We start from the raw sequence: 15,960 nt of genomic DNA, 5'->3' as shown, positions 1-15,960 counted from the left end.
ATATTGAACTATTTTTAGAATGTGTGGTGCATCTAATTTTCTGCTTTGGTCACACTTATAAATTTGTATGCATTTTCTATGAAAATTGCAATTTGACCCAAATTGCATGACGGTGGCTGTGTGTATAATGTGCTGAGCAGCGTTTTGACAATATGCCAGGTGTCTACTTTCAGAAATATATGGGTATGGGGGTTTAGTGTGATATTTTAGATTTTATTTTTACATGTTAAAAGTGTTGTCCTGGCCACCAGAGGTGCAAAATGAATAGCTGAATAGCTTTTATGCTTCACCCCGAGGACCCTACAAAGATAAACTGTGGATAGGACCAATATCTGAATGTCTCTTGTTGCAGAGTTTTCTATCTTTGCTGTTTGTAGTTAATGTGTATAATTAATTTGTTTTATTACCTTAGATACGCCTATTTTGGTTATTAGTCGTTCTTTACGTTCTGCACAACAAGCAAACTGCTTTTGACCCATAAACCTTTCTTATTTAAAGCGCCACAAGCCTAGTCCTGTAGGCTGCCTTACATGTCCTGTCTTCTAACATGAAGCACACTTTTCATCTTCTCTGTAGTACCACTTCTATACACACCCTCAGACTGGGAGATGGACTTTTAACTTCACCCCGGTCCCTTTGGAGATTATTCGGCTTTAAATTAAACCTTGTGCTTTTATCCACACGTGTCTTATGTGTCTTTATTACTTAGGGGAAGCAAGTGGTTCAAGCAAACCCAGGGTGGCGGCACCTTTTAGTTATGATGCATAGTGGCCTCTGATGACAACCATTACATGAAACACTCAGATTTTGATTACGGGCCGGTGTATGCTGACATTGTGGCATTAGGGCAAGTAAATTAATTTCGTTCTCATATTTCTGGCCTGGTATTCGCTGCAGGAGCTTTAGTGACATAGGCCCTCATTGAAATTTGTGGGCATCTCCTGAATTTATTTACTTATTATGAGCCTTGTGGTCTTCTAGCCCCAGAGTTGTAAGGAAAGATTGAAAGGGGGCAGTGGAAATTTAAATGCATACCACTGAGAGACCAAGCAAAGGAAATAGGACTAAGTAGAGACCCCCCTTGTCCAGACCTAAATGCTGGTAAAAAAAGTTTGTCTTGGAGTTGGGCTGCATTCCAATTTTTGCCATGGAGCCCAATGGTTCATTGCATCCCTGGGCCCCCACTTAGTTAATAAACAGGAGTCAAGGACTAAACCTTCAAAGCTAAAAATTTGCCCATGGTTGCTGCCCAAAAAAATACCTTTGGAAGAAAACTTGTTTTTCTGAAGCTTCACTATAGCCAAGCAGCACGATCTAGTTAGTTGGATCCCTGCCATTAACCCCTTAGATGCCGCGATCGAGGCATCTTAGTTGTTTGTAGCAATCAGCATCGATCGTATTTGATCGGGAAGATGCCGATCGTTACTATGGATACCGTCGGACTAACAATGGCCTCCTTGTCTGCCACGTAATATAGCCTATTCGGCCCCATCCAGAGATGGAACCTAATAGGCTTGCTGTCAGTGAATGATTGACAGCTCTAATGCATTGCACTATTACAGTAAAGATCAGAGATGCAGGCCCTCAAGTCCTCTAGTGGGACAAAAAAAAAAGCGGAAAAATTTGAATAAAAGTGTAAGGCTGGATTCACACGAGCATGTTCGGTCCGTAAAGGACAGAACGTATTTCGGCCACAAGTCACGGACCGAACACCGTGCAGGGAGCCGGGCTCCTAGCGTCGTACATAACTATGATGCTAGGAGTCCCTGCCTCTCCGTGGAACTACTGTCCCGTACTGAAAACCTGATTACAGTACGGGACAGTTGCGAGGCAGGGACTCCTAGCATCATACATAACTATGATGCTAGGAGCCCGGCTCCCTGCAGTGTGTTCGGTCCGGGACTTGCAGCCTAAATACGTTCCGTCCTTTACGGACCGAACCTGCTCGTGTGAATCCAGCCTTAAAATAAAAGCTTCAAGTTAATAAAAACAAACGCTGCCTTTTCTCCTATAGTAAGCCTTTTATTATAGGAAAAAAATGAAACCGTTAAAAAAAGTACACGTATCTGGTATCGCTGCGTCCGTAACGACCCAAACTATTCTGTTATTTTTCCCGCACGGCGAACGCCGCAAAAAATAGCGATTTCTGGCATTTATTTTTTATCACCACCCCTCCCAAAACATGGAATAGAAAGTGATCAAAATGTTGCATGTGCCCATCCACGGCTGACTTAGTCTTGTACCTGTCTGACAGCCCCGAGCAGCTCCTTACAAAGACGCTGTCAAAGACACAGGAGCCTGTTCATTTTCTTACACATGGAGCAGCCTCTTGACAGCCTGCCTTCATGGAAGGATCTGCAGGCACACAGTCAGACAGTACAAGAGTGACATGTTGAGCATAGGTGATATTCTGTATCCGCAGCATGGAGATCTCTCTCAGCAATGTCTGTCCCCTAAGGCCCTGTTCACACAGTAGAAAAATCGGTCTCAAAATTCATTCAGGAATTTCGGGGCAGATTTTGACCTATCTGCAAATCCTTGCAGCGTTTTTTTGCCCACGGCCGTTGAGTGCCGCGGGTGAAAAGTGCTTTCTCTGCCTCCCATTGATTTTAATGGGAGGTTTGAGGCGGAACCGCGGCAAGAAAGAGCATGCCGCTTTTTTTTATCACGAGCGGCTAAAAGTCGCCGCAGAAAAACATGCTTCCGCCTCCTATTGAAATCAGAGGGAGGCGGTTTCGGACGTTTTTTTGCCACTGATTCAGACTCTGTTTCCGCGTCAAAATCTGCATTAAAAAAAAACTAAACTCAAAAGAGTTGCTGGTTGGAGGGAGCCCTAATCTGGCAAATAAATAGACAGCTTTGTATGTGTCCCTATCCGTGATCTGGTGTACAATAGCTACTATACATGGGAGAGTGCTTGGATTATTTTGTGGAATTAATTTTTCTAATTAAATGCATTATATCAAATTATAAAATGAAAAAAAAAAAATGCATTTTTAGGTTTTATTTTTCCCTTTTTATTTTTTCTCCATTTTCATTTAAATAAAATTATACTGGTTCTGCTTTGGTACAACATTAAAACCCAATCTGTGCCACAAAAAATAAAAATATTTGCCCAAAGTACAAAAAAAAAATTCACCCCTTTTTAGATTGTGTTATTCCAAAAATGGGAAATTTTGCTGTGGAAATACCATAAAGGGGAAATTAAGAAAGTCATAGTTTCTCTTGAAATCAGTGGGCTGTAATGAAAATGCTCGGCCCTCCAGAGACGCTCTTTGTAATTTCTCTCCACTTTGGTTAATTGATGAAGGACCACCCCCCCCCCCCTTTTCCTATTTACTTCGGATGTCTTAACAGAATATTTGAAGAAAGAAAAATGAATATATTATTTTTTCTAAACCAAATAATCCATTGAAGATGAGCGCAAACCATCGCCGTAGCTCCTTGTACATACATTCATGAGGCAGTAGTATTACAGCCAGAATGATTTCATTGTGGATTAAGATTTTACTGTTCATTTGTCAGGTTGGTTTTCTACCGTCACATCCCATACTACAGTCCAGAACAGTACTTTCCAGAGAAAACGAGGATGTATGGACCAGATATCCATATCTTTGAAGTTCTGGTATGTATTGTATAACTTTCATTTCTTGTATAGGCTTTTGTCTGATGATTATGACTCTAAAAATCCATTGATATGATGTTGGTATAACTGTACAATTTTGAGCTCAGCCCACTACATTCGAGAGCTTATGCTCCCTCCAGATTAAAAAGCAATGTGCACGTTTGAAAGCATTTTCTTATTTCAATTGATCTAAAATAAAAAATTAAGCAAATTTGCCGATCGTATTGATTACAGATCTCCTACCGTTTAGTGTCTACAGCTCTTATTCAGACCCATGTGTCACTATGTAAACCAACTACAAACATGTCCTGTGTGTAGTCTGATGTGGGACTCCTATGTCACTCCACTCCCTTATGTGTGGTATATGTCGTTTATAATCTTTTTGTACTTTATAGGACAAGGTAGTCCGCTGCGCTTTCCTATATAGTTGAATGCTGCAAAAAACGTTTGGCGCGTGATGGTTTTTTTTTTTCCCCTTACAATGGTTGGCTATGGGCAACGTATGCTACTACAGTGAAACCTCTTTGAGCCAATCACCCAAAATTGTACAGAAAAATAATCCTTTATGGGGGTGGTCCTCTCAAAGAAATAAGTACTTTTGAAGGCAGGTTAAAGTGTGTAATGCAGTCAACAAACATGTACAGCACACAAATAAATAGCCCTCTCGTTCTTAGTCCCCAGAATAGCTCCCCCTTTCCTTCCTAGTCCTGAGCATGGACCCCATCATGGCCCCCTTCTAAATCTTGTTCCCGAGCATGGGGTCCCCCTCTTAGTCCCCAGCTTGGCCAGCCCCCTCTCATTCTTGTACAGTACGCCAGCACGGCTCCCTTCTCATCTCACTAAGGCTCCTCTTATTCTTGGACCCCAGTCAGGATCCTCTCTCCATATCCCCCTCCCTGCTAACCTTGACACCCCAGTGGCAGTCTGCAGGCACCCTTGCTCAGCAATCCTGTGGGCTGTTCAGTTCAGCATGACGTATGTTACGCGCTTCATTCCCATGACACCCCGTGGTGCTGGAAATGCTCCTCCTCCTTCTGTCTCTGCCCCAATAATAGGGCGTGATGCTGGCAGCTTCTCTCCCCTTATGTGCCAAGCAAGTGTCCTGCTCTCTCCGGTCCAGTGATGCGGCGCGCATCCGCATCTAGATAAATGTAAGTCCATAATGTGCTCTCCTCAAAGGTGTTCGTTCTATAGACTTCTCAAAGGGGCAGCTTCCATAGACTATAATGGTGGGGAAAATCCCTCACAGAAATATTCGGTCTGGATGGGGAGAGGTCTCAAAGGGGTGGTCTTCTGGGGAGGTTTCACTCCGTATGACATACAGTTGCATACATCTGGGCTTTACCTTCGACACATACAATACGATATGAACGGAGCCTAAAATGTACCACATGGATTCACCATCGTGAGTACTATATTTCTAGTATAACAGGAAACACAATACTTGATAAAGATATTATTACTGTAAATATTTGCTACATTGTTGCTGTCAGCGACTGTTTTGTGGCTTTTGACATTTTGTAACCAAACTTTGATTACTTTGTGTAGATCCATGTTGAATTTTTGTCTTCTATGTGAGTGACTAGCGCTTTATGGAATGTTCTGCTCTTTTGTTTTATGGCTATTTTTTTTTTTTGTCTTTATTCACTGCGCCCACTCGTGTTCCTCAGTAGAATGCAAATGTCAAATGTAAGATCTAGACAACTGTGACAGGTGCAAAATAAACAGAAAATAACGATCTGTACTTTATTATTTATGTTGCTTTTATTGCACCAACATATTCCACAGCGCTGTACAAAAGTTATCAACATTCACTGTCCCCAATGGGGCTCTCAATCAAAATCCTATATTTGTATGTTTTTTCGGAGTGTGGGAGAAAACCGTAGTACCTGGAGGAAACCAATGCAGACAGACCATACAAGCTTCATGTAGATGTTTCTCTTTAGCGTCTGTGTTAAATGATGGGTCCCGTTGCGTTCTGTCGTGGTGTCCATTGCATTGATGGGAAAAATAGCACTGCATGTAGCGCTATTTTTCCCAACATAGATGACGAAATCTGCCTCAGAGGCTCTGAACGTCCGAGTTGCACCCATGCGGCTCCCGTTTTCACGATCCCCATGGACTTGAGTCTATCGAGGGATCCGTGAGAACGGAATAAAATAGGGCATGTTCTATTTTTCAACTGACCCTTCACACGGTCCATTGAAACAACGGCCGTGTGAACAGCCCCATTGAAATACGTGTCCATGTGACAGCCGTTGTTTTAACAGCCATCTTACGGATGTATACTGCGGTCGTCTGAATTCGTTTGGGTTGTGGAGTCAATAAACGGCCTACTTAGACGCAGAGGGGTGATTAGATGAGCCACTGCTCACCTTCTCACTCCGGTAAAGAAATTTTTTTTTTACTACTTAATGTTCAGGGCATTTCAGGCCAGGAGATTATAATGTAAATAGTTCCTATGAGCCATTTATAGAATAATCTTTAGTTGAAACTTGCTAAGCTCTATTACAGCATGCCTTACACTGGCCTTAATTTTGAGCTAATGCAGGACTTGGGGAGGAAAGTGTTTAAAGGTTATGTACACCTTTTGGAGACTTTGAAAAAAAAAAAAAAAAAGTGCATCAGTGTGTTTGGTGCAATTTTTTGAGATACAGCTGCTTTATATCCTGTATACAGAGCAGCTGTATCTTGCACTTAGGACTGGGCAATTTTGGAAAAAATCTAGATTCTATTTTTTTGCAACACTTTGGGCGATTTTTCGATTTGAATCGTGTTTTTTTTTTTGTTTAACAGTAATACCAAGAGATAATTTAATACATTTTCTTTATATAAATAACTTTAACATATATTGCTATAACTATTGTACGTAACTTCACAATTTTTAACCTCTGCAAATACTTTTTTTTTTTTTATATCATAAATACAATTGAAAAAATGTCTATCTGATTGATTATAACTTCTGTGTTCCCCGGCAGGGAACAGGTTAACAGAATCTATAATCAGTGATGCACTGCGTGCACCAACATCCCTCTCTGCCCGTCACCCCCTCAGCCGGTCTCCGACATTGCAGGTGAGAGCGGTGTAAATTGCAATAGGGCCAGGCAGATAGTGCCGAGCGGGCACTCTGAGGTGAGATTACATCAGAGGCCCCAGGCACACAAACGTTCTTTTGCGGCCGCAATTCCCTCGAAAATACACAGGAGAATTGCGGCCCCATTCATTCCAGGAGCCTGGACCGCAGAAAGAACGGACATGTCTTATTACGGCCGTGTTCTGCGGTCCAGGCTCATTGGAAATAATGGACGCGGCCATCTGCACGGCCCGCGATTTGCGGGCGGCTTGCGGGTGACACTCCGCGGCCGTCCGTCTGAAAATCACGGCCGTGCACATGGCTACGGTCGTGTGCATGAGGCCTTAGTGTCTGAAGTCTGAGCAGGACCCTGTGCAGTACCGGCCCCACGATGGGGTGTTAAATAAATTATATTAAGGATGGAACCGTGATTGGACCTTGAAAAATAATCCGTGTGTCCGCTGGATTTCCCAGCCCAACCACGGTACATTTGAACGGGACTCCTGGCATCATAGACATTTCGGCGACAGCCACACGACCGTGAAAAAAAATGGCCATTAAAAACTGATCATTTGTCCGTTTTTATTTCCATTTTGCATCCGTGTCTCCAAATTCTCATCCATTTCCAGTCCGTCTGTCCCTTTTTAATGGCCATTTGTCATCCATTTGCCATGCCCAAAAAAATAAAAAATGGATTTCATTTGTCAGGTTTTTAACCCCCTGAAAACACCACAGTGGCCATGTAGATAGTGCCGCAATGTCCCTGTAGATAGTGCCCACATATAGTGACATAGTGCTCACATATAGTGCAACAGTGCCCATGTAGATTGTGCCACGGTGCCCACATATTACCACAGTGCCCACATCTAATGCCAGTGCCATCCCCTAGCAGATGGCACCCCACCCTCCCAGTAGATCGCAGCACCTCCTTCCTTGTAGAGCGCAACCCGCCCTTCTAGATTGCGCCGCTGTAGCTGCCACTAGGAGCTGAATCGCTGGCCAGAGGTTGCCGACGCTTTGGCCGAGGATTCAGATCCTAGTGGGAGTTACTGTGGTGCGATTCACAAGGCGGAGGCGAGTGGTGGGATATGCAAGGGGGGGTGCTATCTACAGCGGGGCGGTGTGGCTATATATACCAGGAGTCTCTGCTTCCCCATGTAACTGCTTTTCCGTACTGTATAACTTTGTTAAGTACAGAACAGCAGTTCCATGGGGAAGCAGAGACAGGACGGGGCGGACCAGGCAGTGACGGGGCGGAGCTTCCCCATGCAGCACGGCGCCGCTACAGAATCGACTCCACGATTCTGTTAAACAACAGAATCGTGAGAGCCCTTGAGGGCGAATTAATCAAATTAATTTGATGAATCGCAGAGCCCTACTTGTGCTTAATCCTGTATCCGTCAGGTCAGCGGGACTGATGGGTTTAGTCAGTGGCGGATTAAGTAGGCCCTGGGCTGTTACCCATAGTTGGGCCCCCCTTCTCCACTGCCGCCCTGTAAGTATTGTTAACACTTCCTTTTTGTCCAGACATTAACAAATGTTTGTTACTACTCCCCTTGTCAAAAGGCTGTGTCCCCACATACTGACAGTCTCCAACCATCGCTGACCGTATCGCACCGTGTAGGGACACATTCTCCTGACCAGGGGAATAGTAACACTTATTTGTCTCAGTCCTGGACTGCACAAAGACTCTGTGAAATACAAGGATTTCCTATAATAAACATGTCAGTAGAGATGACAGATTGTCTATAAATCTAGTGACTCACAGGTGACGACGTCGTTTTTTTCCTCTTTTCTTCTCCATCCAGTCCAGACTTCATGACGACTTTTCCCGGCCATGACCCATTTCTGCAGAATTTGCCACTCAGATGTCTTTGGCTCCTCACTTTTCCAACATTTCCACACCTATAAACAAAGATAATATTATCATGGTGCCAAACACTGTGCCCCTAAATATAATAGCACCAAACACTTTGCCCCTGAATAAAATAGTACAAACACTGTGCCCCTAAATATTATAGCACCATAGACTGCGCCCCTGAATATAATTGTCAAACACTGTAGATAGCACCACACACAGCCCCCTGTAAATAGTGCTACACAGTCCTCCCCTTCTGTAAATAGCATCACATAGCCCTCCCCCTCTTGTATATAGTGCTACACAGCAATCCCCCTTAGATATAGTGATACACAGCGCTCCCTTCTATATAGTGCTATACAACAATCCCCCCTTGTATATTGTGCTACACAGCGTTTCCCCCCTTGGACCTGCAGCTCTTGTAATTGCTCAGTAAATTGTCCCCCGTAGCTGCCCCCACAGTATAATGCCGTTCATAGCTGCCTCTACACAGTATAATGCCCCCATAGCTGCGACACAGTATAATGTCTCCATAGCTGCAACACAGTATAATGTCCCCACAGCTGCGACACAGTATAATGTCTGCATAGCTGCGACACAGTATAATGTCCCCATAGCTGCGACACAGTATAATGCCTCCACAGCTGCGACACAGTATAATGCCCCCATAGCTGCGACACAGTATAATGCCCTCGTAGCTGCGACACAGTATAATGCCTCCATAGCTGCGACACAGTATAATGCCTCCATAGCTGCGACACAGTATAATGCCTCCATAGCTGCGACACAGTATAATGCCTCCATAGCTGCGACACAGTATAATGCCTCCATAGCTGCGACACAGTATAATGCCTCCATAGCTGCGACACAGTATAATGCCTCCATTGCTGCGACACAGAATAATGCCTCCATAGCTGCGACACAGTATAATGCCTCCATAGCTGCGACACAGTATAATGCCCCCATAGATGCGACACAGTATAATGCCCCATAGATGTGACACCGTATAATGCCCCATAGATGTGACACCGTATAATGCCCCATAGATGTGACAGTATAATGCCCCATAGCTGTGACACAGTATATTGCCTCCATAGCTGCTACACAGTATAATGCCTCCATAGCTGCTACACAGTATAATGCCTCCATAGCTGCTACACAGTATAATGCCTCCATAGCTGCGACACAGTATAATGCCTCCATAGCTGCTACACAGTATAATACCTCCATAGCTGCTACACAGTATAATGCCTCCATAGCTGCTACACAGTATAATGCCTCCATAGCTGCTACACAGTATAATGCCTCCATAGCTGCGACACAGTATAATGCCTCCATAGCTGCGACACAGTATAATGCCTCCATAGCTGCGACACAGTATAATGTCCCCATAGCTGCGACACAGTATAATGTCCCCATAGCTGCGACACAGTATAATGCCCCATAGATGTGAGTGACACCGTATAATGCCTCCATATGTACGTACCTAATAAATAAAAAAAAAACATAATTACTTGCCTATCCCTGTTCCCACGACGGTGGGGGATGCTTCTCCTCCTCTGCACTGTGCTGTGAGTGACTCCGTGCAGACAGGCGCGATGACGTCACTACATCGCGCCTGCCTGCCTGCACTGAGCCGCTCACAGCAGAGTGAATGCGGACGCAGATTCAGTTGGAAGCGGGCAGCGCGGCAGCTAGCAGCGCTGCATAGTTTTTTTTAAGGTTGTGTGCGGGGGCGATGGGCCCCCTGGCAGCCTCGGGCCCCGGGCGGCCGCCCGAAACGCCCATATTATAATCCGCCATTGGGTTTGGTTACAGCCTGTCACTGGATCCACCTGTTGTCAGTCACATCTAAATTATGATCTTAGATGTGATCGGTAACAGCTTGATCCTGCATGTCAGCGGGTCCTGCGTGTCGGACACTGAACTCGTCAGTGCCTCTGACCTGACGGATACAGGTTTAAGCACTAGATACAGCTACTCTGTATGCAGGATACAAAGCAGCTGTATCTCAAAAAGTAAAAATTATTTTTAATAAAAAGTATTTAGAAAGTTGCAGCAAACACACACATTGTGTACATAGCATTCAAAACCTGATTTTTGGTCTCTTCAATTCTGGTGATTTTTATTAAGATTTGTTCATGTAGACATATGCATAAGTGATATGTATGAACTCTTCACATATTGAACTATTTTTAGAATGTGTGGTGCATCTAATTTTCTGCTTTGGTCACACTTATAAATTTGTATGCATTTTCTATGAAAATTGCAATTTGACCCAAATTGCATGACGGTGGCTGTGTGTATAATGTGCTGAGCAGCGTTTTGACAATATGCCAGGTGTCTACTTTCAGAAATATATGGGTATGGGGGTTTAGTGTGATATTTTAGATTTTATTTTTACATGTTAAAAGTGTTGTCCTGGCCACCAGAGGTGCAAAATGAATAGCTGAATAGCTTTTATGCTTCACCCCGAGGACCCTACAAAGATAAACTGTGGATAGGACCAATATCTGAATGTCTCTTGTTGCAGAGTTTTCTATCTTTGCTGTTTGTAGTTAATGTGTATAATTAATTTGTTTTATTACCTTAGATACGCCTATTTTGGTTATTAGTCGTTCTTTACGTTCTGCACAACAAGCAAACTGCTTTTGACCCATAAACCTTTCTTATTTAAAGCGCCACAAGCCTAGTCCTGTAGGCTGCCTTACATGTCCTGTCTTCTAACATGAAGCACACTTTTCATCTTCTCTGTAGTACCACTTCTATACACACCCTCAGACTGGGAGATGGACTTTTAACTTCACCCCGGTCCCTTTGGAGATTATTCGGCTTTAAATTAAACCTTGTGCTTTTATCCACACGTGTCTTATGTGTCTTTATTACTTAGGGGAAGCAAGTGGTTCAAGCAAACCCAGGGTGGCGGCACCTTTTAGTTATGATGCATAGTGGCCTCTGATGACAACCATTACATGAAACACTCAGATTTTGATTACGGGCCGGTGTATGCTGACATTGTGGCATTAGGGCAAGTAAATTAATTTCGTTCTCATATTTCTGGCCTGGTATTCGCTGCAGGAGCTTTAGTGACATAGGCCCTCATTGAAATTTGTGGGCATCTCCTGAATTTATTTACTTATTATGAGCCTTGTGGTCTTCTAGCCCCAGAGTTGTAAGGAAAGATTGAAAGGGGGCAGTGGAAATTTAAATGCATACCACTGAGAGACCAAGCAAAGGAAATAGGACTAAGTAGAGACCCCCCTTGTCCAGACCTAAATGCTGGTAAAAAAAGTTTGTCTTGGAGTTGGGCTGCATTCCAATTTTTGCCATGGAGCCCAATGGTTCATTGCATCCCTGGGCCCCCACTTAGTTAATAAACAGGAGTCAAGGACTAAACCTTCAAAGCTAAAAATTTGCCCATGGTTGCTGCCCAAAAAAATACCTTTGGAAGAAAACTTGTTTTTCTGAAGCTTCACTATAGCCAAGCAGCACGATCTAGTTAGTTGGATCCCTGCCATTAACCCCTTAGATGCCGCGATCGAGGCATCTTAGTTGTTTGTAGCAATCAGCATCGATCGTATTTGATCGGGAAGATGCCGATCGTTACTATGGATACCGTCGGACTAACAATGGCCTCCTTGTCTGCCACGTAATATAGCCTATTCGGCCCCATCCAGAGATGGAACCTAATAGGCTTGCTGTCAGTGAATGATTGACAGCTCTAATGCATTGCACTATTACAGTAAAGATCAGAGATGCAGGCCCTCAAGTCCTCTAGTGGGACAAAAAAAAAAGCGGAAAAATTTGAATAAAAGTGTAAGGCTGGATTCACACGAGCATGTTCGGTCCGTAAAGGACAGAACGTATTTCGGCCACAAGTCACGGACCGAACACCGTGCAGGGAGCCGGGCTCCTAGCGTCGTACATAACTATGATGCTAGGAGTCCCTGCCTCTCCGTGGAACTACTGTCCCGTACTGAAAACCTGATTACAGTACGGGACAGTTGCGAGGCAGGGACTCCTAGCATCATACATAACTATGATGCTAGGAGCCCGGCTCCCTGCAGTGTGTTCGGTCCGGGACTTGCAGCCTAAATACGTTCCGTCCTTTACGGACCGAACCTGCTCGTGTGAATCCAGCCTTAAAATAAAAGCTTCAAGTTAATAAAAACAAACGCTGCCTTTTCTCCTATAGTAAGCCTTTTATTATAGGAAAAAAATGAAACCGTTAAAAAAAGTACACGTATCTGGTATCGCTGCGTCCGTAACGACCCAAACTATTCTGTTATTTTTCCCGCACGGCGAACGCCGCAAAAAATAGCGATTTCTGGCATTTATTTTTTATCACCACCCCTCCCAAAACATGGAATAGAAAGTGATCAAAATGTTGCATGTGCCCCAAAACAGTACCAATAAAAACTACAACCGGTCATGTAAAAAACAAGCCCTTACACAGCTTTTTTGACTGAAAAATAAAAAAGTTATGGCTCTCAGAATGTGGTGGACACAAAAAATTAATAAAAAAAAAAAGTGATTTTATTGTGCAGACGCTGCAAAACTTAAAAAAACTATACATTTGGTATTGCCGTAATCGTATCAACCCGCAAAATAAAGTAAAATTGTCATTTATAGCCTACGGTTGACACTGTAAAAAAGAAAACATTGTCAGAATTGCTGGTTTTTGGTCACCCCGCTTGCTAAAAAATGGAATAAAAGGTGATAAAAAAATTGCATGTACCCCAAAATGGTACCAATGAAAAGTACAGATTGTCCCGCAACAAATAATCCCTCGCACGGCTCTGGTGGATAAAAAAATAACAAAGTTCTGGCTCTCAGAATATGGCGATGCAAAATGTGCAGAGCGTTCCAAAAGCGGATAAGATTGGGCGCCATTTATCAGTGCGACACCGGCCACATATCTGCGGATTATTATTCATTTACTGCATTATTATGCCCTGATGTACCCCGCCCAGCCTACATATGCCCCCACATTATAAACTGAAATACCAGCAGAATCCAAAACAGAATCTGTGCTACAAAAGCCAAATGGCGCTCCCTCCCTTCTGAGCTCTACAGTGTGCCCAAACAGCAGTTTACTTCCACATATATGGCATCGCCATACCCGGGAGAACCCGGTTAACATTTTATTAGGTATTTGTCTTCGGTGGCACAAACTGGGCACAACATATTGTGCACTAAAATGGCATATCAGTGGAAAATTGCAATTTCCGCTTTGCACCATCTGCTGCAAATTAATTTCTAATGAAGACACCTGTGGAGTCAAAATGCTCACTACACCCATTAAAAAGCCTTAAGGGGTGTAGTTTCCAGAATAGGGGGTCACTACTTGGAGGTTTGTTTTACTATTTGACCTCAGAGCCCTGCAATTGTGGGCCAATGCTGTGAAAATGACCAAAATAGAACTCAAATGTGCATCTGTTCTTCACTTCTGAGCCCTGTCATATGTCCAGGCAAATGATAAATGCCCTGAGGGGTATAGTTTCAAAATGGGGTCACTACTTCGGGGACTTCCACTGTACTCTGGTACCTCAGGGTTTTGCAAATGCAACATGGCCCCCAAAAACCAAGCCAGCAAAACCTGCATGACAAATAGTGCTCCTGTCTTTCTGAGCCCTGCCGTGTGTCCAAACAGCAGTTTATGACCACGTGTGGCAGGGGCGTAGCTAGGGGGGGGGCAAGCGGGGCATGTGCCCCGGGCGCAGTTCAGAGGGGGGCACCAGCGCCCCCTCCTCCTGCACTATAATTGTACCTGTGTCGCAAGGACACAGGTACAATTAGAAGCAATGAATGACCGGGCACGTTCCGTGCCCGGCCATTCAGCGCCTTTCCATGAATGAAGCGACTGGTACCTTTTGTACCAGTGATGCTTCCATCGATGAAAGGCGCTGACTGACTGACAGGGAAAGTCATCCTGCCCAGCCAATCAGCGCCTTTCATAGACGCTGTGTTCAACCCCCTGGAGACCTGCGCAGAAGAGAGCAGGTCTCCATGGCTGCCGGATGGCGTGGAAGCGGGAATAAGGTGAGTTTGAAATATTTTTGTTTTTTTTAATTGTAATAGGCGTGTGGCTGTATCTGCGGGGGGCACTTTGTCTACACGGGGGACTTTATCTACGGGGGGTGTCTATCTACAGGGGGACTATATCTACAGGGCTGGGCTATATACAGGGGGACTATATCTACAGGGCTGGGCTATATATAGGGGGACTATATCTGCTGGGCTATATACAGGGGGACTATATCTACAGGGGGACTATATCTACAGGGGGGCTATATACAGGGGGACTATATCTGCTGGGCTATATACAGGGGGACTATATCTACAGGGGGCTATATACAGGGGGACTATATCTACAGGGTGGCTATATACAGGGGGACTATATCTACAGGGGTCTATATACAGGGGGACTATATCTACAGGGGGGCTATATACAGGGGGACTATATCTACAGGGGGACTATATCTACAGGGGGGCTATATACAGGGGGACTATCTACAGGGGACTATATCTACAGGGGGGCTATATACTGGAGTGGGCTGTCTATAGAGCACCATATACAGGGGTGGGCTATATAGTATATAGCCCCCTGTAGATATAGCCCACCCCTGTATATGGTGCTCCATAGATAGCCCACCCCAGTATATAGCCCTCCTGTAGATATAGTCGCCCTGTAGATATAGCCCAGCCCTGTAGATCTAGCCCCCTGTAGATATATTCCCCCTATGTATAGCCCACCCCTGTAGATATAGCCCAGCCCTGTAGATATAGCCCCCCTGTGTATAGCCCAGCCCTGTAGATATGGTCCCCCTGTAGATATAGCCCACCCCTGTATATAGTCCCCCTGTAGATATAGCCCACCCCTGTATATAGTATCCCACAAATAGCTCCCCCTATAGTGCTCCACAGAAAGCCCACCCCTGTATATAGCCCCCTTGTACATATAGTCCACCCCTGTATATAGTGCTCCACAGATAGCCCACCCTTGTATATAGTATATACAGGGGTGGGCTATCTAGTGGAGCACTATATACAGGGGTGGACTATATGTACAGGGGGGCTACATACATGGTTGGGCTATCTGTAGAGCTCTATATACAGGGGTGGGCTATATCTACAGGGGGCTATATACAGGGGTGGGCTATCTGTAGAGCACTATAGGGGGAGTTATTTGTGGGACACTATATACAGGGGTGGTCTATATGGGGGCACTATCTACAGGGGCTCTATGGCGGGCACTATCTACAGGGGGCTCTATGGCAGGCACTATCTACAGGGGGCACAGTGTGCGTGTGTGTGTATGTGTGGGACATGGTGTATGGTGCTATTATAATTAGAGGTGCAGTGTATGGCGCTATTATATTTAGGGGCGTAGTGTGTGGTATA

The 15,960-nt window shown here is 44.5% G+C and overlaps 1 protein-coding gene across 1 annotated transcript in view; it reads left to right on the top strand.

Annotated features, from left to right (window-relative positions):
* The first annotated feature begins 3,529 nt into the window (after window positions 1–3,529).
* The window catches only part of TAF1B (TATA-box binding protein associated factor, RNA polymerase I subunit B), an 87,902-nt gene continuing 75,471 nt past the window's right edge, over window positions 3,530–15,960 (top strand). Inside the window, exon 1 of the mRNA XM_075861114.1 lies at window positions 3,530–3,625. Coding sequence (XP_075717229.1) covers window positions 3,590–3,625 — 36 coding nt within the window. The 5' untranslated portion in view covers window positions 3,530–3,589. The remainder of the gene's footprint in view (window positions 3,626–15,960) is intronic.

The sequence above is a fragment of the Rhinoderma darwinii genome, chromosome 4 (genome assembly GCF_050947455.1).
Source record: "Rhinoderma darwinii isolate aRhiDar2 chromosome 4, aRhiDar2.hap1, whole genome shotgun sequence".
NCBI lineage: Eukaryota > Metazoa > Chordata > Amphibia > Anura > Rhinodermatidae > Rhinoderma > Rhinoderma darwinii.
The sequence above is the reverse complement of the archived record's forward strand: the minus strand, read 5'-3'. Positions and strand labels throughout refer to the sequence as shown.